Source organism: Bufo gargarizans, chromosome 4 (genome assembly GCF_014858855.1).
Source record: "Bufo gargarizans isolate SCDJY-AF-19 chromosome 4, ASM1485885v1, whole genome shotgun sequence".
Lineage (NCBI taxonomy): Eukaryota > Metazoa > Chordata > Amphibia > Anura > Bufonidae > Bufo > Bufo gargarizans.
In genome coordinates this window covers 450955985-450982844 of record NC_058083.1, presented here as the reverse complement: position 1 = coordinate 450982844, position 26860 = coordinate 450955985, and the positions used below count along the sequence as shown (strand labels likewise).

The 26860-nt window shown below is 43.9% G+C and overlaps 1 protein-coding gene across 3 annotated transcripts in view; it reads right to left on the bottom strand.

The window, feature by feature from the left end:
- Nucleotides 1–26427, bottom strand: part of PAPOLG (poly(A) polymerase gamma) — a 38697-nt gene extending 12270 nt beyond the window's left edge. The window contains exons 1-19 of one of the 3 annotated variants that reach the window (XM_044288835.1): nt 26215–26427; nt 22189–22347; nt 20832–20898; nt 16228–16309; nt 16041–16150; nt 15045–15098; nt 14181–14292; nt 10102–10191; nt 9776–9914; nt 9590–9662; nt 7469–7589; nt 7246–7330; nt 3291–3344; nt 2727–2846; nt 2440–2549; nt 1272–1393; nt 1004–1191; nt 595–698; nt 56–279 (exon numbers count right to left, since the gene is read on the bottom strand). In XM_044288835.1, coding sequence (XP_044144770.1) covers nt 56–279; nt 595–698; nt 1004–1191; nt 1272–1393; nt 2440–2549; nt 2727–2846; nt 3291–3344; nt 7246–7330; nt 7469–7589; nt 9590–9662; nt 9776–9914; nt 10102–10191; nt 14181–14292; nt 15045–15098; nt 16041–16150; nt 16228–16309; nt 20832–20898; nt 22189–22347; nt 26215–26231 — 2031 coding nt within the window. In that variant the 5' untranslated portion in view covers nt 26232–26427. Of the gene's footprint in view, nt 1–55; nt 280–594; nt 699–1003; nt 1192–1271; nt 1394–2439; nt 2550–2726; nt 2847–3290; nt 3345–7241; nt 7331–7468; nt 7590–9589; nt 9663–9771; nt 9915–10101; nt 10192–14180; nt 14293–15044; nt 15099–16040; nt 16151–16227; nt 16310–20831; nt 20899–22188; nt 22348–26214 lie in introns of those variants that run through there. The other 2 variants (XM_044288836.1, XM_044288837.1) reach the window with 2 other exon arrangements.
- Nucleotides 26428–26860: the final 433 nt, after the last annotated feature.

The following is a 26860-nucleotide window of genomic DNA, read 5'->3' as shown; positions in this document are numbered from 1 at the left end:
TTTGTTAGTCCTTCTTACATTGTCACCTATAATCTGACTAACAGCAAATACAAACCTTTTCTGTATCCTTCAATCGCTTTGGAGACGTTTCTAGGCTTGGAGGATGCGTCCGCTTAGCCGCAGCACTTTTAGGGCTTATATTTACCATTTCACTGTGAGGATGTCCCTGGGGGAGGTTGGGCAGTGATGGAAGGGGTGGTACAACATTAAGGCCTATTACAGTTGGGATTGTGCAGGTTGTGGGACTTGGGGTGGTCACTGCGATAGCATGATCCGACTCTGTTAGAAGAAAAAAAAAAAAAATTTACAAAAAAAGTCACAAAAACATCTACCATGGAAATAGAGATACTGTCAAAGAAACAGATCTTGTGAACGGATATTTTTTGCTGATCAGACATACAGTTAAGTCAAAAGGCTACCCTATTTCCAGGCAACATGTTCCACAGTAAGGGACTTTAGGCAGAATAGTAATTATATATATTTTTAATAATGCATATAAGAACATAATGCAAAAGAAAAACTAAATTAAGTTAGGAATCTAAGAAAATATATGAATAAAATAAATTTACACAAATTAAAAGTGCAAATCCTTACTTGATCCAATAACAGGAATGGTCTGTCCCCAAGCGGTATTTGTAGGCACTTGTTTCTGTGTGGAAGGGAAGTGATTTGCTGGAGCGTTCTCAGATACAGGCTTCCTAAAGCACATAAAAATAAAATAAAAAATGTATTTAGTTAAAAGGTTGCAGAAGGAAGTGCACAATTTACCATACACACTACTGACAATAGTCTGCGATAGTATTCCAAATATAAAACGTCTTATGGTATATTCACACACTGCAGAATTGATGCAACTCTCTCATTCATATGTATGGGGTTTGCAGAGATCCACATGTTTGCCACAAAAACAACCCAAGCGACATAAAAGGCACAAACTTCAGTCACTGGACAAAGATGTGTTTGAGGTTTAGAAACGGGCTTAGCACAACGAGGTTCACCTCACCTGAGCACTTCTTGGAGAGTAGGACTGTTAGATCTAGACGTTTTTTGGCATGTTGGATGACTGGATGTTGGAGACTCACATGGCGTCCCTGTATCTGTATCTCTAGAACTGTCCAGACAGTTACCATCCAAGGATGATCGCTTTGATAAAACACCAGAAGACAACTTGGTGATTTCCGCAACACTTTGCTGCAAAGGTCATGCAAAGGATTAAGCTACAGACTCAGTGGGTGGTGAAAAGAAGGGCAGAGAATACATTTCTTCATTACCTTCTTCCTCTTCTGTAGAGCTTCTGGAGGAAGATACTGGTGGAGTTGTTTCCTCCTCACATGAGTGGCTTCAATAGTCATTCCCTTTTTCAGCAGGTTAATATTGTTGGCCTGTCTGTAAACTGAAAAGCAGAAAGAAGCTTTCTATGACTTTATAACAGATACACAAAGCTAACAACTCAACTCCTCTAGACTTTGTTCCTAATTTACCAAACACATCTTAATGGGGCCAAATTCATGACGTTGTATGCCCATTAGGGACAGAGACTGATACAGGTGGTTACCATCTGTGTAATGAGCCCTACAATGTGTCGCCACTATAAAAGTACTATAAAAACACTCAGTCTAGGAAAGCAAACACTAAAAGGTGTATTCTGGTGGAGAGACTTGTTCTTCAGCTGTCAGAGAAATACACAGGGGGTTAGCAGTCTGGAACAGAGATCAGCACCGCACAAAGGGACCTGCTGCTGAACCCAAACCCATACTTGCTGCCTTGAGGAGGAGCAAGAGTGGCAAAAAGGTAATCGTAGTCATGTTATTCTGTTGTAATCACCCTGAAGCCTTTAAAAAATTTCTCGTCCAAATGCTGGAATGCTACTTTTTAAGGCTACTTTCACACTAGCGCTTGATCGGATCCGTTCTGAACGGATCCGTTCATATTAAGGCAGACGGAGGCTCCCTTCAGTACGGATCCGTCTGCATTAATAACTTAGAAAAATTGTGCGCAAGTAGCCCGAGCGGATCCGTTCAGACTTTCAATGTAAAGTCAATGGGGGACGGATCCGCTTGAAGATTGAGCCATATGGTGTCATCTTCAAGCGGATCCGTTCCCATTGACTTACATTGTAAGTCTGAACGGATCCGCTCGCCTCAGCAAGCAGCGTTCAGCTGTCCGCCTGGCCGTGCGGAGGCTGAACGCCGCCAGACTGATGCAGTCTGAGCGGATCCGCTCCATTCAGACTGCATCAGGGCTGGACGGAGGCGTTCGGGTCCGCTCGTGAGCTCCTTCAAACGGAGCTCACGAGCGGACCGACGAACGCAAGTGTGAAAGTAGCCTAAGAGTAATCTTTAGGAGACCAAAAAGCGCTGTCAACACTGAGCTAGTTAGTTGTCTGCTCAAATTCGTAATCAGGTCTTTTTGGCTACTGTAAAGTGAAGAACGACTCACCCGTGTCTGTGAAAGACTGTATATCATGTGTTAAGTCTATGTTGACACTGTCGGCATTCTCCACTTTCTTAAAAATGATTCCAAGAAACCACATGGACATAAACTCCTCACTGAAAGAGAAAATGTAAAAAGGGGCACATACAACATTGGACTTATTCCCTGCTCACTTAGAGGCTCTTCCCATAGTAAGCAGAATGTGACCTACTGGCACAATTTGTGCATGGTCCATATGTACCACTACTAGTCACACAACTAAGGTAATACAATTCTACTAGACAAACACTTACTCTTTAAAGGGATCTTGAGCTCCAACAAAAGACTGAGGATTCACATGTGCAAGTGTAATGAACTCATTCCTCTCCAAGTTTCCCACCAGAACACGGATTTTGGATTCAACTAAACCAACCCTACAATGAGATACAATATTCCTCACGGTTTGTACATAAATATGAGCATCTGCCACAAATACATCAAAGCAACTGAATACAGGGGATCTAGTGGCAACTAAGGGTTCAGCGTCCATTCAATTTTCACAAGGGTTGGAGAAATAGTATTCATGTTTAGCCATTTATGGGCTTTTTTTTTTTTTTTTTTACATTGCTCTGTTTAAAGTTCCAGAACCTAATCATAATGCATCGAACAGCCGGCCAACAGCCAATCCAACATTCGGAGTATTCGGCAAAGAACTAAAATAATTCCCCCTATGCATATTCAGAAATTAAGTAAAACTATAAAGCAGACAACTGACAAGATTTAGTGATGGTGTATCCCAAAATGATTCCTGGTCCAGAAAATATGAATTATTTTGAAGCTTTCACATGTAAGTACAGAGATGCTGCATACGTATTTACCATTCCAGATGGTGTTCTTCAGATAATGCACTGGCAGTCAGCACAATATAATGCCTAAAATTAAAGTGGAAAGAAACAATGCTGTAAGAATTGAAAAAAGTGCATTTTGTTAAGAATTCAGCATTTACATATGCTTTAAAGAGGACCTGTCACTAGTGTTGAGCGAGCTTGTAGTTCAAATTCGGCGTACAAGGTTCGGGATAGCTAAGAATTCTGTTACCTCGGACCATAAGGAAATTTTTTCTTTTTTTTTTTTTTCTTAGATATTTTAATAGTTCAGACTGAGATACCTGTATTTTCTTATTTTTTATTAATTTGTATATGTAAAATTGGGAAATGGGGGGAGATTTAAATTATTTTTGTTAACTTTTTCCCCTACTTATTTAATAACCATTGCCCCCCTTAGGGGGGCTAGAACCCGGTCTCTTTTGAGCCTATTCACCCAAAGATCTATTAAAGGTGAATACGATTTTTACACTGTCCCTGCTACGGTGTACCTCGTGCACAGAGCAGCAGGGAACTTACCATGGCAGGCCTGAAAGGCTTCAGAGTCCAGGCTGCCATGGTAACTGATCAGAGCCGCACAAAATCACTGCGGGGGCTCCGATCAGAAGGAGCAGCATCCCTCTGCCTTACCTCACACATGCTGCGATTGGTGTTGATCACGGCACCTGAAGGGTTAAATGATGGGGCTAGACATGATCGCCATTCCCAGTCATTGAGGCTGGGTGTCTGCTGTATGATACAGCTGGCACCCGCCGCGTATGGATTCACCTCAGCAGCCCACCTCCATACATTCCCTCAACCACTGACTGGTAGTTGAAGGGGTTAAAACACACTCTGCTACTTATTTGTTTAGTTATTTTGTGTTGCTTAGATATGGAACTCAGTTTGTAGACAAAGTTTACCAATATCTTGTATATCAAGTTGTTTGAAAAGTAAACTATTGGCACCCGGCCCATGTCTTAACCATTAAATTAAATTTTAAGGGGTATGCCAGTCCGGGAGTGTCGGATAAAAATGGAATAGCAGAGGGCAAAAATAAAAAATGGAGAGTACTCACTTTACTGATCAGCCGTGCTGTTCCGACCCCTGCACCTCTCCCCTTCCTCTTTGTGCACTTGACATGCTGGAATTGATTTAGTCTTTCCATTCAGCCAATCACTGTCTAAGGTGGGTTAACAGCTGTAGCCAGTGACTGGCTGAGCAGGCAGGTCCAATAGTTACTAGTTGTGGGCGGAAGTAGAGAGGAGCAGTGTCCAAGTAAAGGCAGGGCATCCAACTCCATCTTTATTTAACCCCTTCAACCCTGGGCCACCTTCCTGCCCAGGCCATTTTTGGCAAATCTGACATGTCACTTTACGTGGTAACTTTAAAACGCTTTTACTTATACAGGCCAGTCTGAGATTGTTTTCTCGTCACATATTGTACTTCATGACAGTGGTAAAAATAAGAAAAAAATAAATTATTCATAAAAAAAAAACCAACCAAATTTACCCAAAATTTTGACAAACTTACAAATTTCAATTTCTCGACTTTTATAATAGATAGTAATACCTTCAAAAATAGTAATTACTTTACATTCCCCATATGTCTACTTCATGTTTGGAACATTTTGAAAATGACAATTTTATTTTTGGGGACGTTAGAAGGCTTAGAAGTATGGAAGCAAATCTTGAAATCTTTCGGAAAAATTTCCAAAACCCAACTTTTTAAATGACCAGTTCAGGTCTGAAGTCACTTTGTGAGGCTTACATAATAGAAACCACCCAAAAATGACCCCATTTTAGAAACTACACCCCTCAAGGTATTAAAAACTTTACAAACTTTCTTAACCCTTTAGGTGTTCCACAAGAATTGATGAGATGAAATTTCAGAATTTCACTTTTTTTGGTAGATTTTAAATTTTAATCAATTTTTTCTCCAGTAGCAGAGCAAGGTTTAACAGCCAAATAAAACTCAATATTTATTACCCTGATTGTGCGGTTTACATAAAGGCAAATTTAGCTGAACTGTTTTTTAAATGCCATGTCTCATTTGAAGCCTCCCTGATGCACCCCTACAGTAGAGACTCAAAAAAGTTACCACATTTTGGAAACTACGGGATAAGGTGCCAGTTTCATTGGTAGTATTTTGGGGTACATGTGTACATGTTTTTATTGCTCCATTACGTTTTTTGTAACAAAACAAAAAAATTGATGTTTTAGCACATTTATTTTTTATTTTTACAGCGTTTAACCGAGGAATTAGGTCAGGTGACTTTTATAGAGCAGATAGTTACGCACGTGGCAATACCTAATATGTATACTTTATTTTTTTTCACTTTAGCACAATAGCAGCTTTGAAGCAAAAAATTATTTTAGTGTCTGAGAGCCATAGATTTTTTATTTTTTGACCGATTCTCTCAGGTTGGGTCTCATGTTTTGCGGGATGAGGTGACAGTTTTATTGATACCATTTTGGGGGGGCATACGCCTTTTTGATCGCTTGGTGTTGCAATTTGTGATGTAAAGTGACAAAATTGCCTTTTTACACAGTTTTTATTTTTTTATGGTGTTTATCGGACAGTGTGGATCAAGTGATATATTTATAGATCCGGTCATTACGGACGCGGCAATTCCTAATGTGTGGATTTTGTTTTGTTTTTTTTTCAGTTTATTATAAAATAAGGGGAAAAGGGAGTTTTCCTTTTTTACTTTATTAATTTTATTAAAAACACTTTTTTTACTTTATTTATGACATTCACTTTTGGGGGTCTGATCCCCTCTGCAATGCATTACAATACATCTGTATTGTAATGCATTGCCTGTTAGGGTATGACACCGAGTCGTACACTAACAGGTTGTCTAGGAGACCCAGCCTGAGGCTGGATCTCCTCAGCTCCCATAGAAGGCAGTTCCCAATGCCGTGCAAGGCATTGAGCAGCCTCTGAACGGCATCGGGCTGCCTTGTGTCGCATCGGGTCCCCGCCACAGCAGTGCGGGGACTATGCGATCGTTCACCCGCCGGCATCTGCTTTTACATAGATGCCGGCGGATACAGCAGGGGCCCGGCTACCACGGACTGCAGTGATCACTATGACGTACTATTACGTCAAATTGCGGGAACTCAGTGGTTCCCATGACGTAACAGTACGTCAAAGGTCAGGAAGGGGTTAAAATTATGGCAACAGAATATTCCTTTAGGGTACCTGCACACATTGCAAATTATGCACATTTTTCTCCCCAAGTGAATTCTTGTGCAGAAAAACCTCAACATAATACAGTACTAGCAAGTGTATTATTAGACAAATCCTATGTACCAACAAGTGTAAAAAAGTGTATAAGATGAGAATCACATGCAGAAACTAATCTGTCAATTGTTTGAGATTTTTTTGGTGCCGATGTGAGATGTGAAGCAAACTTATTAAATCTGCAAAAAATAAAAATATAATACATTGATTTTGATACGGATTTGGTGAGGAATTTCTGCAAATCTACCCACACCCCTGTGCATGTAGTCTTAAATGTGTATTCCTATCTTAGAAATTGGGGGCATATCACCAGGATATGCCCAAACTGTCAGATAGGTGTGAAGCCCACAGATTACTGGAGGGCGCATTTCTATAGGACTGCTGAAAATAGCCAAGCACTGGATCAGCTCTTTGCAGAAGCCCCATAGAAGGGGAATGGAGCCGTGGCAGCGCTAGTGCTGTGTGCTTCCCATTTATTTCAATGGGACTTCCGAACAATTTCGGAAGCCGCGGATGTGTGGCGCCGCCTTTGGAACTTTGCGGGTTGTGTTCCAAGTATAAGTGGGGGTCCCAGAGGTGGGACCCGCACCCATCAGACATTAGGAGCATATCCTTGCGATATATCCCCAATGTCCAATACAGGAATATCCCTTTAAGGTTCAGAAACTGGAAACACCAGTTTCATTTAAGAAGCTTTAAAAAACAAAAGCAAAAAACACCTTACTTGTACTTCTGAAAAAAGTTTGGCGGTTCAAACAATTTAGACCAGTCCACCTTGCCTTGGAGGATCTCGTCTGTGACAGCAAGACCTTTGGAAAAACATGACATGATTTTAACTAAAACCATCTCAAGTTATCTTCAGTTGAACTTAAAAATGTATTACCAGTCATTCATACTTTATGTCATCAGCTACAAAACACTAACACTGTGTAATACAATACCCATACCGTGTCTAAATTCTTCTACCATAATTGTGCGGGTTGAGGTTGAAGCGTTGTATGTGGAATTTTGCTGAGGATATGCTGGAGTAATTATAGGCATGAGGTGATATCGGTCAGCTGGGTTTACCTGTAAAAATAGGAAGAAAAGGAGGAATTAAAAGCAAAATTAATTGCACACATTGAATTTACACTATATACAAATAGTTATGCCACATTATCAAGGCATATGCTGGTGACAAATATGTTCAACAAAATGCTGGGTAGCTTTCTTGAGATCACCCAAGAAAATGTGCTAAAATCTGTAATGAACAGCTCCAGCAAGAGCGGAGTGCTGGAGTCCGCTCAATACAGAAGGTCTTCGTATTTTCTTGGCTTTCACTGCTGCCGACAGACATCTTTCCTTCTATTGCAACCACCAGTGCAGGGAAAAAGGATGAGGGAGGCAGGAGTTCATGAATATGAGACTAATGTTCACATGGCAAAATGGTTAGCTTAAAAAAAAAAAAAAAAAAAAAAAAAAAAAAAAAAAAACCCTGGCTGATGAGCAGAGTCTCATTTATCATTTTCTTTTGGCATTTGATGTTTTGTGTGAGCTTGAATATATTTTAGGACTCTCATTGACTTTAATGGGATGTGAGATATAAAACAAATCACATGTCACCTCCTGAGGCATATTTCAAATTACTGCCCCCAAAACACACCCATGTGAAATTGCATTGCCAGTGTGTCACATACAAAGAGTAAAACAGCCCTGAAGTACACTGTATATTGTGCCATATCAACATACCCTAAGGGGATACACCTACCAACCAGCATGTGACCCTGCAGGGACATGCTGCTTGGGGATAAGTCACTACTGAGGCCCTGACTGCAGTGGTACATGTGACCCTGTCCTTACCCTGGCCACAAGTTGCTGTTACTCCAATTGTCAAAAGATCTGTAATTCCGTTATAATAACAGCTTTCATTAATGTCCCACGTCCCTTTTCACTGTTCCCTTAAAATACAGTTGCTAGGGCTTGTCAGTCTTCCTTTTAGTATAAACAGAAGACAGAGGGGCGGTCCTTCACACCGCATGGGAAGTGAGGGAAAGCAGTTTTGGCCTCAGAACTGGCAGAGGAGCAATCTTGAGAAGATACTCATATTGTAGAGGTTAAAACATCCGTAACTAAAAAGGAAAAACTCAAGGAAAAAACAGTGGTATGTGAAGAAACTAAAGATTGCTTTAATTATAATGCTACAGCAGCAGTAACATATGCCAAAATTGTTTTTTTAATGAGAACATGACAGTTACACTTGGAAAGGGGAAAAAAAAAAAAATGCATCTAAAAACGGCACCATTTGAACATTATAATTTAAAAGGGAGTCTGTCAGCACATTTACCCCTTTTTAACAGTTCCCATAGCGATGTAGCCGCAACACAGATGATTAAAACGCTACCTTTATATGCTTTTGTGGACTTGTAAAACCGCCAAAAACGAACTTTGATGCATATGTAAATGAGGGCTCGCAAGTGCCCAGGGCGGCGTCCACCGCGTTGGGGCCCAGGCAGCTCTGCCTTTTTGGCTCTCATCTCCGCCTCTTCCTCTGCCTGCCCATCTGTTTTCTCTCCCCCTCAGCGAGATCACGCGCCTACGCGCTGACTTCTTTGGTCGGGGCATGCGCATAAGCTACTGCGATACCGTGTCCCATCCAAGGAAGTCATCGCACAGGAGCGGGATCTCGCTGAGGGGGAGAGAAAACAGATGGGCGGACAGAGGAAGAGGCTGGGATAAGAGCCGAAGAGGCAGAGCTGCCTGGGCACCAACGCGGTGGACGCCGCCCTGGGCACTTGCGAGCCCTCATTTACATATGCATCAAAGTTTGTTTTTGGCAGTTTTACAAGTCCACAAAAGCATATAAAGGTACCGTTTTAATCTGTGTTGCGGCTACAGCGCTATGGGAACTGTTAAAAAGGGGTAAATGTGCTGACAGACTCCCTTTTAATACAAGAAATCCATCCAATAAAAGGTTGATATTTAAAAATAGAGTTAATGTCTTCTAAGCTCACAAATGAAAAATAAGACGTGCAGTCTAGATGAAAGTAGCCTGGCTCTACAATTATTACTAAACATAGTATTCCACTTACTCGGGGGTCCCAAACAGGCAGATTTAGGTTGCTTTCTTCTGGCTGTTTTAGTAATACTGGGTTAGGCCATTCCCTGTGGAGAGAGGAGATGCTGACCGTTAGAAATAGAAAACCCATTACCTGCACTTAAAGCAAGAAGAATTAGAATACCTGTAAAATAAATTCTATACAGTAACTAACACTCACCACTTAGAAAACACAAGGAAAAACTTATGGACAAGAGTAGATGCAACTGCATTTGGGTACAACTGACAAGTCCTTGCTACCAACATGGCCCACGAAACTCCACCGAGAAAGCCCAACATGTTAGAATAAATTCCACGTTCTGAGAAGAAAAAGGAGTTACAAAATCAAAATGCCAAGAGATACTCTAGCCATACTCGATCAGAAAAAATCCTGAACACATCATTAATATTTCTTAATGCTACTAAATCATGTAAAGGGTTACTAAACAGAGCTCCTTCCTCTATAACCCATGTGGCATGGTCACTACTAGAAGTCTTGATACTTACTCTTTGCCCATAGCTTGACGGCTCTCAAAGTTAATCTGAAATTTTCTTTATTTGGTACTAGATACAAAATTTCATCTGTAACTCTGCAACCTGTAAAGAGACCACAAGCACCTTTTTAGCACGACACCAACAACCAGATGAACCAAATATGTTGCATCTGAGCGCAAGCAAAGGGGTGAAGCCATGAAAGATGTATTCACTGCTGGAAGACCCACAACCCATCACTACCTCACTGCAAAGCATTATATCATTTTAGATTTTGGTCAAAAGCTTCTTTTGCCTGCACCTATGCTTAAAGAGAAACTAAAATCTTTTGAATATGTTTTTTGTTTAAAAATGTCCCTGATGTCATAACACAATTTGTAATATACTTTATTTATGGTTTTTGCATTTTTTATAATACTAAACTGTGTTAACTAATTAACACTAAAGAGGACAATACACAGCTACAGAGGTATCTGGATAGATTAGAGGCTTGGGCAGATAAGTGGCAGATGCACACGGGAAGGAATAATGCAAGTCAGCCGTACATACTAAATGGTAAAACACTGACATGGACCTAGGAACTTTAGTGAACAGCAAACTAAGCTGTAGAAACCAGTGTCAGTAGCTGCTGCCAAGGCCAATAAGATAATGGGTTGCATCAAAAGGGGCATAGATGCCTGTGATGAGAACATAGTCCTACCACTTTACAAATCACTAGTCAGACCACACATGGAGTACTGTGCACAGTTCTGGGCTCCTGTGAAGAAGGCAGCCATAGAGCTGGTGAGGGTACAGAGGAGGGCAACTAAAGTAATAACTGGAATGGGAAGACTACAGTACCCTGAAAGATTATCAACATAAGGGTTATTCACTTTAGAAACAAAAGACGACTGAGGGGGGGATATAATAACGATGTATAAATATATCAGGTGTCAGTACAGATATCTATCCCATCATCTATTTATCCCCAGGACTGTAACTGTGACGAGGGGACATCCTCTGCGTCTGGAGGAAAATGAGATTTTTGTGAACTCCCCTGTAAAATATTTTTCTCGCTTGATTCATTGGGGGACACAGGACCGTGGGTATAGGCTGAACACTGTTAGCTCCTCCCCTGCAGGCTATACCCCCTCCAGCCTGGAGAGAGCATTTCAGTTTGTGCTCCAGCAGTAGGAGAGACTAAATTATAGTAAAAATCAACAGAAAACTGTACACCGTCATGAGACCGAACCAAACACAAGGTCCCAACAGACAAACAGGAACCCCACTTGCCTCACAACAATATGTGGGTGGGTGCTGTGTCCCCCAATGAATCAAGCGAGAAAAGGATTTCACAGGTGAGTTCACAAAAATCTAATTTTCTCATTCATATCAGTGGGGGACACAGGACCGTGGGACGTCCTAAAGCAGTCCCCGGGGAGGGAAACAAAATTCTCCCAAACCAACTCTCTATGGAAGTCACTGAACTGCGGCCTGCAGAACCCTGCGGCCAAGAGACGCATCCGCCGAGGCCAATGAATTCACCCAGTAAAATTTAGTAAAGGTGTGTAGAGAGGACCAAGTCGCTGCTTTACACAACTGAGAAGCAGAAGTGTGGTGGAGGTGTGCCCAAGAAGCCCCAACCGCTCTGGTAGAGCGAACCGTGAACCGTGATCCCGGGTGGAGGAACCTTGTCCCTGGAACAATAGGCCTCGGCAATGGCCGAGCGAATACACCGAGCAATAGTCACCTTTTAAACCGCCAAACCTTTACGAGGGCCTTCCGAGATAACGAACAGAGCGTCAGTGCGTCTAAAGGGGGCCACCACTGACAGATACAATCTTCAAGGCCCGTACTACATCCAGACGATGGAAGGAGACCTCACGCGGATGAAAAGGCTGAGGGCAAAACAATGTCCTCATTCACGTGAAAGGCAGACACAACCTTTGGTAAAAAAAAAAAAAAAAGATGGCACTGGACGAAGAACCACCTCATCTTGGTGAACCACCAAAAAGGGTTCCTTGTAGGAGAGAGCTGCCAGTTCCGAAACCCGTCGAATAGAGGTAATTGCCACTAAAAAGGCCACTTTCCAGGAAAGTAGACAGACGGAAACTTCACTCAGAGGTTCGAACCGCGCTGTCTGGAGGGCACCGAGAACCAGAATGTAATGGGGACCGATATGAGCTACTCCTTGCAAGAAAGTCTTGACAGGACCTAGGATGGCTAGAGTACGTTGGAAAAAAGTGGACAGGGCAGAGACCTGCCATTTGGAGGGAACTGAGAGCCATGCCCAGGTCCAATCCTGACTGAAGGAACGCTAGAACCGTCGGAAGGGAAAAACACCTGGGAGGAAGAGCTCATTCCTCGCAGAAACACAAGAAGGATTTCCAGGTCTGGTAGTAAATCCTAGAAGAGGAAGGTTTCCTGGCCCTAATCATGGTTCGAATGACTGCATCAGAAAAACCTCTGTTTCAACAGAAAGGTTTAAACAGCCACGCCGTTAAACGTAGCGTATCTAAACTCTGATAGAAGACTGGGCCCTGGGCGAGTAGATCGGTTCTGATTGGCAGAGGCCACGGAGCATCTCCTAGCAGAAGAATGATTTCTGAGTACCAAGCTCGTCGAGGCCAGTCTGGGGCGATCAGGATTGTCTTGATGCCTTCGTTCCTGATTCTGCGTAGGATCCGAGGTAGAAGTGGTAATGGTGGGAACACGTAAAGAAACGCAAAGCTGTCCCAAGGCGCCACAAGAGCTTCCACGCTGGACGAAACACCCTGGACCGTCCATGTGGCGAGAACTACGCCCCAACCGCAAAGGTTGGCGTCTGTTGTAATGATAGTCCATGTCACTGGAAGGAAGGATTTCCCCGCCAACAGGCGAGTGCCCGCAAACCTACGAAAGGACTGATAACGGGAAGATGTGACCCTAGGTGAGTAATACTCACCTGTCTTCTGTGGATTTCGCCCTTAGATGTTGTCCCAGCAGGGCCACCTAACGACCGCTGGCAGAGGCATCAGGGGTCCGGGCAGGATAGGGCTGGTGAGTAGGTGGCCCTATTGCTGGTGGGAAGCAGGGGAGCGAGGCTGCCCTGGTCCACTTGTCTTCTTGGGGGGGGGGGGGGGGACAGATGCCATGCGGATCTGTGCCCCATGAACCTAATAAAATAAAAAAGAGAAGGTCTGCCTCCTACGACACTAAGCTAAAAATTGAAATGCTCTCTCCAGGCTGGAGGGGGTATAGCCTGCAGGGGAGGAGCTAACAGTTTTCAGCCTAGTGTCACCTCCTAGTGGCAGCAGCAAGCTATACCCACAGTCCTGTGTCCCCCAATGTTATGATCGAGAAAGAAGGTTTGTACACAAACATAGAAGAGGATTCTTTACGGTAAGAGCAGTGAGACTATGGAATTCTCTGCCTGAGGAGGTGGTGATGGTGAGTAGAATAAAAAAAATTCAAGAGGGGCCTGGATGTATTTCTAGAGTGCAATAATATTACAGGCTATAGCTACTAGAGAGGGGTCATTGATCCAGGGAGTTATTCTGATTGCCCGATTGGAGTAGAGAAGGAATTTTATTCCCCTTAAGTGGGGAAAATTGGCTTCTACCTCACTTTTTTTTTTGCCTTCCTCTGGATCAACTTACAGGATAACCGGCCGAACTGGATGGACAAATGTCTTTTTTCGGCCTTATAAACTACGTTACTAATAGACTCCCAACCGTCCCCCCTTTCTGCCCAAAGTGCACTTTTCCCTGTGAGCTTAAAATTGACTTTTCAGTACACCACTGACTTCTCAGCGGTGTACGGAGTTCAGTTTCTCAATGGGACGGCAGCACAGGCCCCCCCGAAGGTTTACCAAGTCCTGGCATAGCACATAGGTACCCTGTAACCATGTGCTATGCCAGGATTAGCTGAACAGAGCGGGCTCCTGCTTCGCTAAGCCAAGATCTGACATGCAGGACTCTTAACTTAGCGAAGCAGGCAGAGGCAGGAGCCGTCTCCGCTCAGCTAATCTGGGCATAGCACATGGGCTCTTATTACTGCTGTCTTCTGGGGAAAATCGCTGACATATGGATTACAGTGAAAGCGAGAATGTTACAGCTGCATAAACTTTCACTTACCATTTAAGCTTCTTATGCACCTTATATCTAAACTTCTTAACCATGAATCTTCACGCAAGTCCAAATTATCAGGGATACATTGTAAGGGTAGTCTTGCAAAAACCAAATCAATCTATAGAGAAATAAGAGAAAAAGTTGTTGACAAGACATTTACCGAATAAAGTCATTGAAAGCTCCACTTAATCTAGGATCTCAGGTTTGTTGAAACATAAAAGGTAGTATTGTTTCACCCCTTAATGCTTCTGTCGCAGGGGAGTAATACACTCCACTTAGAACGGGACCCAAGTTTTTTTTACAGTAATAATTAATTCTAAGTTATTACACAAAGACTTCACAATGTAAAAAACTTCGGCTCAGCAGAGCCAACACATTCTAATACTGCAGTATTGCGCAAATCGACTTCGGATGAAGCATCCGAAGTCAATTCGCTCATCGCTACTTATAAGTTATCACATATTACCAGTGTCTGTATAATCATAAATTCTGCCTGTGAATAAATAAAGCAGTAATATGTAGATTAGCTTTCTGAGCAGATCTCAGTGTGGTGAAGCTATAGTACAGAGTGTGTATAATACACATATATACAGTACAGCACTGCCCTTAGCCTGCTGTCTTGCCCTGTCAATCAAGGGGAGGGAGATGCGTGCGTGTGCACAGGGGGTGTTACAAAGCAGTGCTCAGAATATTCAGCCCCGCCTCTTAGTGCTCCAATTACTAATTTGCATATGAATAAAAACAGATTTCTCTGCAGCCATTTATCATACAGACAAAAGAAAGGTACAGTTTGAATCAGCATGATCTTTAAGCATTTCATGTTAATACAATGCCAAACACAAGCCAGTCTGGATATTTCTTTATGCTTACCTCAATATTAAAGAATTCAAACTTTATTACAGGAACAAAGGCGTCCTCAACAGCCTAACAACACAAACCAAGAAGTCAACTAGTTATAACTAATACAAGTTTTGACAAGAACATTCTTTAAAGATCTAGTATCACACAGCATGATGGACAGCTGCTTTTTCTCAAACGGGCTTAAAGGGCATCTGTCAGATTTGTACTTCTGACACTGGCTGACCTGTTACACGTGCACTTGGCAGCTGAAGGCATCCGTGTTGGTCCCATGTCCATATGTGCTCAGAATGCAGCGAAAAATTATGTTTTGATATATGCAAATTAGCCTCTAGGAGCAACGGGGGCGTTGCCATTACTCCTAGTGACTCAGCTTTCTCTGCACTTTGACAGAGCCAGGTAGTGAAATCATCATCGTACCCGGCTCTGTCAAAGTGCAGAGGGTGTAGCAGTTAGAGATATTGGAGCCTCTAGGTGTAATGGCAATGCCCCCGTTGCACCTAAAAAGGTATATAGATATCTATATTTTAAAAACATCTCAGTATTGCGGGCACATATGAACGTGGGTCCAACACAGGTGCCAAGTGCACATGTAACAGGTCAGCCAGTGTCATAGGTACAAATCTGCTGACAGATGCCCTTTAAAAAGGTAATAAAGATGACTTGATTACCTGACAGATCCCATGCCAGATCTCTCAACAGGTGTTTTCCCAGCTGCAGCAGTGACACATTGCCCCTGCAGCCAATCACTGGCCTCAGCAATGCAATGAATAGACCAGCGATTGGCTGCATGTTGTGAATGCGATCACTACAGCCAGGAAAACAGAGCCCTGTGGGGAGAACCAGAGCGCCAGTGTGGGAATGCGCCAGGCAAGTAATCATCTATTCTTTATTACAAGTTGATCTCCTGAGGTGTCCCATTTCCTCTTGAAACAAGACAACCCCTTTAATCTGTTTCTCAGTGACACCCTTATCAATGCAATCAGGATGCTCACAGTAACTACTTACCCGGACATTTCTTATCCCCTCCTGAAGTTTCAACTTTTCAACAAATGACTGAAAAAAATCTGATCGCTCTACATGTCTGGGAGCAACGCAGAGGGCATCAATATCAGCACCTGGGAGGAGGAAAAACATCAGTTTTCTAGGACGACCCCAGCCACACCACAGACAGTGAGAAAACATGAGGACAAACCTTTAGTGTGCACCCCGAGGCGATAGGAACCAAAAGTGAAGATCTTTCCCCCAGCAACAGATATTATAGTGGGCGGGAGACTCTAAGACAAATGACAAGCAAAGCAGATTCTCAGTGCAGAACAACATTAATAAAAATCTTCTACAAGGAAAAACTAAAACCCCCTAAACCGAATGGTATGCACCCAGTGAAATGTGTAATGTAATCATCCCGACAACCCCGTATCTAATTGCAGACCTGACAATTATCGGCTGAAACCGATGTATTCCTCATCTGTAAACGAATTATCACATTGCAGCCCTTTAATTTAAATGTTAACCCCTTCATGACAACGATTCAGTTTTTTACTCCTTTTTTGTTTACATTCACATAGTGGTGTGAGGGCTTGTTTACATTAACCTTGCAATGGCACCATATAATTTTGCACATGACTTAGTGGGAAGCGGCAAAAAAAAAAAAAAAAAAAAAAAAAAAAAAAAAAGTGTATGGGAAATTCTGTATATTCCTACGGAACATTGCCACCTGCCGGCCTACATGGGAATATACCTGTGATAGGCCTATCACCACCAACAAAAGGTTTCCCCAATCTCAGCGCAGGGAAGCCCTGGGAGCATGCCCATGGAAATCCGCCTCATCTGCTTTGGTCACAAATGACCACAGTATTTGAGGGGTTAAGTGTGCGACAATGCCGATCGAATGTATTAGCCCGAGTGTCTGCTGTGTAAAACAGCAGATACCCTACAGCTATGGTGTGGCCACCATCTTTAACCACTTAGCGATACGCTAACGCCGAAAGGCGTCATCTCTGCGGCGCTCCCAGGCTACACTAACGCCAATAGGCGTCATCTCGCGTGAGCCGAGATTTCCTGTGAACGCGCGCGCGCTCACAGGAACGGAAGGTAAGCGAGTGGATCTCCAGCCTGCCAGCGGCAATCGTTCGCTGGCAGGCTGGAGATGTGATTTTTTAACCCCTAACAGGTATATTAGACGCTGTTTTGATAACAGTGTCTAATATACCTGCTACCTGGTCCTCTGGTGGTCCCTTTTGTTAGGATCGACCACCAGAGGACACAGGCAGCTCAGTAAAGTAGCACCAAACACCACTACACTACACCCCACCCCACCCCCCCCCTGTCACTTATTAACCCTTTATAAACCACTGATCACCCCCCCCCTGTCATTGATCAACCCCCCCCCCCCTGTCATTGATCACCCCCCCCCCCCCCCTGTCATTGATCACCCCCCCCCCCCCCCCCCGTCAGGCTCCATTCAGAGGTCCGTATGATTTTTACGGATCCACGGATACATGGATCGGATCCGCAAAACGCATACGGACGTCTGAATGGAGCCTTACAGGGGGGTGATCAATGACAAGGGGGTGATCACCTCATATACACTCCCTGATCACCCCCTGTCATTGATCACCCCCCTGTAAGGCTCCATTCAGACGTCTGCATGTGTTTTACGGATCCACGCATCCATGGATCGGATCTGCAAAACGCATACGGACGTCTGAATGGAGCCTTACAGGAGGGTGATCACCTCATATACACTCCCTGATCACCCCCCTGTCATTGATCTCCCCCCTGTCATTGATCACCCCCCTGTAAGGCTCCATTCAGACGTCTGCATGTGTTTTACGGATCCACGCATCCATGGATCGGATCCGCAAAACGCATACGGACGTCTGAATGGAGCCTTACAGGGGGGTGATCAATGACAGGGGGGTGATCACCCCATATACACTCCCTGATCACCCCCCTGTCATTGATCGCCCCCCTGTAAGGCTCCATTCAGAATTTTTTTGGGCCCAAGTTAGCGGAAATATTATTATTTTTTTTCTTACAAAGTCTCATGTTCCACTAACTTGTGTCAAAAAATAAAATCTCACATGAACTCACCATACACCTCACGGAATCCAAATGCGTAACATTTTTAGACATTTATATTCCAGACTTCTTCCCACGCTTTAGGGCCCCTAAAAAGCCAGGGCAGTATAAATACCCCACATGTGACCCCATTTCGGAAAGAAGACACCCCAAGGTATTCCGTGAGGGGCATATTGAGTCCATGAAAGATTGAAATTTTTGTCCTAAGTTAGCGGAAAGTGAGACTTTGTGAGAAAAAAAAAACAAAAAAAATATATCAATTTCCGCTAACTTATGCAAAAAAAATAAAAATTCTATGAACTCGCCAGGCCCCTCATTGAATACCTTGGGGTGTCTTCTTTCCAAAATGGGGTCACATGTGGGGTATTTATACTGCCCAGGCATTTTAGGGGCCTGAAACCGTGAGAAGAAGTCTGGGATCCAAATGTCTAAAAATGCCCCCCTAAAAGGAATTTGGGCCCCTTTGCGCATCTAGGCTGCAAAAAAGTATCACACATCTGGTATCGCCGTACTCGGGAGAAGTTGGGCAATGTGTTTTGGGGTGTCATTTTACATATACCCATGCTGGGTGAGAAAAATATCTTGGTCAAATGCCAACTTTGTATAAAAAAAAAATGGGAAAAGTTGTCTTTTGCAGAGATATTTCTCTCACCCAGCATGGGTATATGTAAAATGACACCCCAAAACACATTGCCCAACTTCTCCCGAGTACGGCGATACCAGATGTGTGTCACTTTTTTGCCGCCTAGGTGGGCAAAGGGGCACACATTCCAAAGAGCACCTTTCGGATTTCACAGGTAATTTTTTACACATTTTGATTTCAAATTACTTACCACACATTAGGGCCCCTAGAATGCCAGGGCAGTATAACTACCCCACAAGTGACCCCATTTTGGAAAGAAGACACCCCAAGGTATTCCGTGAGGGGCATGGCGAGTTCCTATAATTTTTTATTTTTTGTCACAAGTTAGCGGAAAATGATGATTTTTTTTTTTTTCTTACAAAGTCTCATATTCCACTAACTTGTGACAAAAAATAAAAAATTCCAGGAACTCGCCATGCCCCTCACGGAATACCTTGGGGTGTCTTCTTTCCAAAATGGGGTCACTTGTGGGGTAGTTATACTGCCCTGGCATTCTAGGGGCCCTAATGTGTGGTAAGTAATTTGAAATCAAAATGTGTAAAAAATTACCTGTGAAATCCGAAAGGTGCTCTTTGGAATGTGTGCCCCTTTGCCCACCTAGGCGGCAAAAAAGTGACACACATCTGGTATCGCCGTACTCGGGAGAAGTTGGGCAATGTGTTTTGGGGTGTCATTTTACATATACCCATGCTGGGTGAGAGAAATATCTCTGCAAAAGACAACTTTTCCCATTTTTTTTTTTATACAAAGTTGGCATTTGACCAAGATATTTTTCTCACCCAGCATGGGTATATGTAAAATGACACCCCAAAACACATTGCCCAACTTCTCCCGAGTACGGCGATACCAGATGTGTGTCACTTTTTTGCCGCCTAGGTGGGCAAAGGGGCACACATTCCAAAGAGCACCTTTCGGATTTCACAGGCCATTTTTTACACATTTTGATTTCAAACTACTAACCACACATTAGGGGCCCTAGAATGCCAGGGCAGTATAACTTCCCCACAAGTGACCCCATTTTGGAAAGAAGACACCCCAAGGTATTTCGTGATGGGCATAGTGAGAACATGGAAGTTTTTATTTTTTGTCACAAGTTAGTGGAATATGAGACTTTGTAAGAAAAAAAATAAAAATAAATCATTTTCCGCTAAAATGTGACAAAAAATAAAAAGTTCTATGAACTCACTATGCCCATCAGCGAATACCTTAGGGTGTCTACTTTCCGAAATGGGGTCATTTGTGGGGGGTTTCTACTGTCTGGGCGTTGTAGAACCTCAGGAAACATGACAGGTGCTCAGAAAGTCAGAGCTGCTTCAAAAAGCGGAAATTCACATTTTTGTACCATAGTTTGTAAACGCTATAACTTTTACCCAAACCATTTTTTTTTTAATCAAAGACATGTAGAACAATAAATTTAGCGAAAAATTTATATATGGATGTCGTTTTTTTTGCAAAATTTTACAACTGAAAGTGAAAAATGTCATTTTTTTGCAAAAAAATCGTTAAATTTCAATTAATAACAAAAAAAGTAAAAATGTCAGCAGCAATGAAATACCACCAAATGAAAGCTCTATTAGTGAGAAGAAAAGGAGGTAAAATTAATTTGGGTGGTAAGTTGCATGACCGAGCAATAAACCGCTAAAGTTGTGGAGTGCCGATTTGTGGAGTGCCAGTTGTGGAGTGCCAACTAGGGGGGTATAAACCTGTGGTCCTTAAGTGGTTTTCCAAGGTCATCAATATTTATTCACAGCTTTTCCTAGGCCAGTGAGGACATGAGTCACGTGGCCTAGACACAGCTCAGCCCTATCAAAGTGAATGGGGCTAAGCCGCGATACCAAGCACAGCCACTACACAATGTACGGCGCTGTGCTTCATAAGCAGTATTTAAATCTCAGAAAACCATGTTAAAGTGTAGACATCCATCATACATGTATGGAAAATGTTGTGATGGGGTTAAAAATTGGCTGTCAAATACTCCAGCGATGCCCAAGACATGTGGTATGCCAACAATGTCTGAGACAATTCCTTTAAACTGCTCTGTTGGAATCATCAATTGACAGCCGTGCACTTACCTTACATTCCCCAAGTTCAGCAATCCATTCTTTGACTAAATTGTTCAGTTTTCCCAGAACAAACATCCTGGAAATAAAGAGGATACAGTCAGGTATGCAATTTAGACCAATAATTCCCACATGCAAGTAGTCAGAAGTACTAAGAGTGGTAACATATGCCAATTACTAAAACCAACCATTGCAGTAGGGTTGTCGACAGATCTGTGGGATTTCTGGAGAAAGCAGTCAGCTACTCCGGCTGCACTATACTGCGAATCTGAGCTCAGGCGCATGACTGTAGGGTGACATGACCTCTGGGGTCTACACAGCCATATGAATGGACCCACACAACCTACAGATTGACAACTGGGTGCTACCTGCACACAGACACTGTCCAAGCTGGCCATGTTAGACTGTAGGTAAAGACATTTTGTACGTCTTGTACGTCATGGCTGCCCGTCAGTTTAACTGAGCTGAACTCCCAGCACCATAAGGAATAACTAGACTGCTGTTAGCAGGTAATATCATCTACATTTGCTGTGACCGTTTTCTGGACATCCGACCACTTGAGACACTGGGGACAACTAGTCGGCCTCTTATTAGCCTGAAAAGCATGACTACAAGGAACAAGTTATGGCCGCCTTCTTCACAGCAGAAATAAAAAACAGACTATAGGTGGTCCTTTCAAGTGGAAGCTCACTCATTTACCTACAGCCCAACAGATACATTTGCGATTGACATGAAGCTGCTGTCGGACAGGTCATATGAAATTCAAGACGTGGACGATAAGGAGAAAAAAAAAACCTTGTGAATGAGAAGGAATGTTACCCAACGTCCTTTGTACGCTGTGCCAGGCACCTTTAGACACTGGGATCAGCCAGAGTAAGCTTTAACCCTACACATATGTAGAGCTGTCAGTGTACTGCCATACAGGCATGGGTGCATGAGAAGTCATCTGGAAAGTTCCAGCAACATAGAGGCCGTTCTTACAGTTCCCATATAACCTGTTGCGTGCGCTTAGAATTGTAGGAGCGGAGGTTAGCCGAGCATCATGTGCTGCTGGATATGGACCACTCCAGCACAATCTATACTAAAGAAATGTGGATAATGCATCACTAATATTCCCATCTTATCTGGCAATAGGCCATCACTTTATGACTGACAAGAGTCCGACCCCAAGCTAACAGAGCCGAGTTGCACAGCCGGTGATCAGGGGCATCGTTTGAAGGGGATGCATCACTGGACCAGTGCTGCAGCCAATTCGTTCTCAGGTTTGATGGCAGCCCCAGAAGTCAGACCCCCAGCCTAATGATAAGCCATCTCTTTATCACAGGGGATTCCCCTTTAAGATCTAGATAAGCAGTCCAGGATGACCAACCTGTGACGGAGTTCTTCATCATCTTCAAAAACTCCAAAAGGTCTCATGGCTTCCATCAGCTTCTGGGTGTAGAGGTGATCAAGGTCTTTGGGACCAGCCCAACTAATTGGGGAGGTAATGCCATAGTGTCTCTGAGGCTGGACCTCCAGATGGCCATTCCTGATGAACAAAGGAAGAGTGAAAAAAAGACTCCACTGGGTACATGACGATCAGGTACATACAGCTACAGAAGCTTTGCAAATAGTCGCTTTTTCCATTTTTAAAAAGGGCCTCGGAATAAATGAGCTGGAAAGTGGTGGGATGCTGAGGGCAGCTCTTTTCCAGTACTTTTATTATAGAACAGCCCCTGTCAGTGGACATGCTCAATATATTTAACTTGCACTGAATTCTCATTCACCTGTAATTCAGGTAAAGCTACTTTCACATCTGCGGCAGTAGTTCCTGCAGAGTACAGCCTACCAAAATTCTCTGGTTCGAGATGCAAACTGAATGCCTGCCGGCCCCATTAAGTATAATGGAGTCCAGGGGAAAGAACCCACTGGTCCCACTCCTATCTCAAGTATGAGGCCCCGCTGTAAACTGAGAACACGCTTCAGGAACTCTCAAATAGTTGAGTCAGCACTTAGTTATTTTCCCAAATAGTGAATGGAGAGGGTGGTCACACGTGCACTATTTGCTCTCCATTTACTTCAGGGCCCCATTCTTGAGATAGGAGGCCTGTTCCTAATGGACATTTAGAGCACATCCTATTTTATGCCATAAATGTCCACATGGGAACACTCCCTTAAAGGGGGTTTTCCAGAAAATATATCTTTTTATCTAAGGCCCACAGCCTGCCTCCTTAAGCAGAAAATGCATACTCGTCTGCTCCACTCTGCTGCAGTCAATAACTGGTTTCAGCAGTGCCAAGGCCACAAGTGGCACATCACTGGCTGCAGTTGAGTATGTGATTACGCAGCGCCGGATGTCAACACTGCAGGGATCAGAACATGGACACAGCGGAGGTGGCGCAGAGGACCGGAGCGGCGGGGAGCAGGTTAAACATGAATTTTCTGTTTACGGAGATAGGCTGTGGGCATTAGATAAAAACTACCAGAATTATTCCCAGAGAACCCCTTCAAGCAATATGTGGACGGCTGCTAACACCTCCAAGTTCTTCTGAAAATCAGCTGTGTCAGAGAAAGGACAAATTGCAATATCCCTTGGTCAGTGGAATTTCACAATCTCCACAAAATCCTACAGCCACTCCTTAAAGGGGTATTCCCATCTTAGACAATATTCTAGCGATATGCCCCCATTGTCTGATAGCGGTGGGACCCGCACCTATATTGAGAACAGAGCGCTGTGGCTGGAGGACCCCAGATTTCCTGGGATCCGTCCACCACCAAGCGCTAATCCCTGCCTCTCCCATAGACGTAAATGGCAGCATGCCGCCCATGCTCCCATTTATTTCTATGGGGCAGACGGCAATTTTCGGCGGCTGCACATGCACAGTGCACTCTCCTTCACTTTCGGGGCTCTGTTCTCGATATAGGTGCGGGTCCCAGCAGTGAGACCCGCACCTATAAGACAATGGGGGCATATATCCTAGCGATATGCCCCCATTGTCTGAGATGAGAAAACCCCTTTAAAGGCTATGGTGACTTCTGCAACTTTTTTTTGTTTGTATTTTAGTGCCTCAAAAATATAAAAATCTATTAAAAAATAGGAACGTTGAAAATAAAGAAAGCAACTCCTAATTAGCAGGAAGAGAAGACTGTATGCAACCAGGGAGGCACATTGGTCTGCACAGGATCTGAATACATGAAACTTTAAATTTAAAAGGGGTAATCCGAGAAAAGATTTTGACGGCCTATCTTCAGGATATGACTCAAAGGATCCCTGCAGATTAGCTGTTAAAAAAAGGCCCGGCGCTCATCCTAGGCCAGTGACATCTCCATATATCGGTCACATGGCATTCAAGTCAATGGGGCTGAGCTGAGATACCAAGCATAACCGCTATACAATGTACGGCGCTGCCGGGAGGCTGCGGCACCCATCAGAGCACCGGTAAACGTCATATCTCGGCTCCCTGCAAAAGCTGATTAGCAGGGACCCTTGCTGATGGGATAATGATGAGTGAAGTGAGCCTTGGATGCTACATGCAAAGTCGCTTCGTTCAAAAGTTTGCATAAATACTGTACTGAGATCCATCTCCGTACAGTATTAAAACGTATGGGCGCCGAAGAGACGAAGTTAATTTTTCGCAAAGTTGTTGAATAACTTGGGAAATTGATTTTTAAAGTGGAAAGCCACTTTAAAACTTCGAAGCGAACTCTGCTTCGGTTCCAAAGTACCAGTCGGAAGCGCAGCCTAGTTTGATTCGAAGTTTTAAAGTGGTTTTCAAATAAAAAATAAATAAAAAACCTCATTAGGATAGGTAATTATTATTCCCCAGACAACCCCTTTAAGACTATTAGGAAAGTTACATTTTTATCTTAAATGTAGTGGAGTGATGTTCCTGGAATCACGGAGTCTGTGAGGAGAACACTGGAGACATCCTTCTATGGAGGCGCATTGTGCTCTGCAGACTTGCTGCACAAGGTTTCTGATAAGAGAATGAGACAAGTTGCACAATACTCGGCCCTGTACAGAAGTGTGCTGTGACCCGCACAGAGCAGGGGGCATCTACAGGAGAGGCGGGCACACAGTTGTCTGTTGCACAATTAGTGCTACAGAAGCTTTAAAATAGTTCCTTCTGCCATGTCAGCATTAGGGGACATTATAAATAGCGGCTCATCCCAGCTATATATACACTAATCCGCGCGGCTTCTGCTACAGTAATACGAGGCCTCATGCACACCACCATGTCTGTTTTGCCAATTAAGGGGTTTTAAAGCTTTTTTTTTTTTTTTTTTGGGTCAAACAGCTGATTGTGTCAGGAGTCGGTGGTGTCAGAAGTCGGACCCCCGCTGATCTTATATTGACAGCCCATCCTGAGGCTAGGTCAAGTCTGTGGGGCTGCTGGAATTAGTGTAATGCCCTTAGGCCCCTTTCACACGAGCGAGTATTCTGCGCGGGTGCACTTCGGGAGGTGAATGCATAGCGCCTGCGCAGAATCCGGACCCGTTCATTTCAATGGGGCTGTGCACATGAGCGTTGGTTTTCATGCATCACTTGTGCGTCGCGTGAAAACCGCAGCACGTTCTATAGTCTGCGTTTTTTCACGCAACGCTGGCCCCATAGAAGTGAATGGGGCCAGCCGCTCACGCTCGTCTGCAAGGGGCCTTAGAGTTCAATCGAGCATCGGACACACGTCTATTAAAACGGGGAGCATGTAATCGCCATCTTAATGGGATGCCCTCTTTAAAAATAAAAGAATGAAGCGGCAACATTGGTAATGCCGTTTCTTCAGGGAACAAGGTTTTGTGTACGTTGGAGATAGGTGGCTATAGCTAGGCCAAGGATCAGCAACCGTTGGCTCTCAAGCTGCTGTGAAACTACAACTCCCAGCATGAAAACATCCTCAGCTTTTGTTCTAACTCTCAGAAGTGAATAGAGCACTCTGGGAGTTGTAGTTTCAGAACACCTGGAGTGACGGGGAGACTTTTAACACCCCATGAGCTGGTGGAGCACACACCAAAATTATGGGGGGGGGGGGGGGGATATAGACTTACTGCAGCCACCTGTATAGGAAAAAGTGCAGCAACCTACATTTATTTAAGAAAAAGCATGGCAACGTACGGTCTTTGGGCGCATGGGGCCCTGCGGATACGTTCACATATGCGCTAGAATATATGTCACACAGGTTGAGGTGTGAACAGAGCCTTATCCTGCTTCTGAGATGTTCCCACAATCCCCCAGCCGCAGGAACATGATGACATCACTGAGGGGTGCCCCACTTCTCCCAGGTTCTGACCACTTAGAGGGAGGGAGATACCCAGGTCCATAAAGGATGGTGGAGCAGAGCAGTCTCCAATATAACAAGCATTCAGCTTCACACTCCCCCCACACACGGCCCTGACGAGAGGACACCACAAAACTTACGTGAACATCTCTCTCATGGCTCCCGGTTCAGGTTGAGCCTCGGGTGAAATCAAGAGCTTCCAACCAAACCGTAAATCGACTTCCCCCCCACAAAAAGAAATTCAAACTGTCACGGCCAGCAACCAATACACCGCCCGGAAGTCCGCCGATCTTTATTTATAACTACACAAAGCGCTCAACATGGCGGCCAGCGCCTACACTCTGCCCGGCTGCTCCCTAAACCTCCCAAAATGCACCGCGCCCAGAGATAGATGTGAATGCATTGCCAAACCGAGGGTTTGAGCTTTTGGCGACCTCTAGCGGCCCCAGGCGGTACCTGACCTGTGCGAATAGTGGTGACGCTGCAGACGGTCCTATAGCTGGTGGTAGTGATGGAGGGAAGCTAGTGCGGAGGGAAGAAAAACCCTTAGCAACCAATCAGGCTACAGCTTCTATTTCCCAACCAGCTCTAGAAAATAAAAGCACTGATGTAATTGGTTAGTTTTTTTTTTTTTTGTCTGCATTGGTCTCTATTAGTGCTGAGCAAATCAAAGTCCGTCTGAATTTCAGGGAAAATTTGATTCGCCGCGAAGCCGAGTTACCTCATGCTTTGTGGTAGCCAAGTGATTTTCCCTGAATCGTACTTACCTCATCTATTTGATCGCGA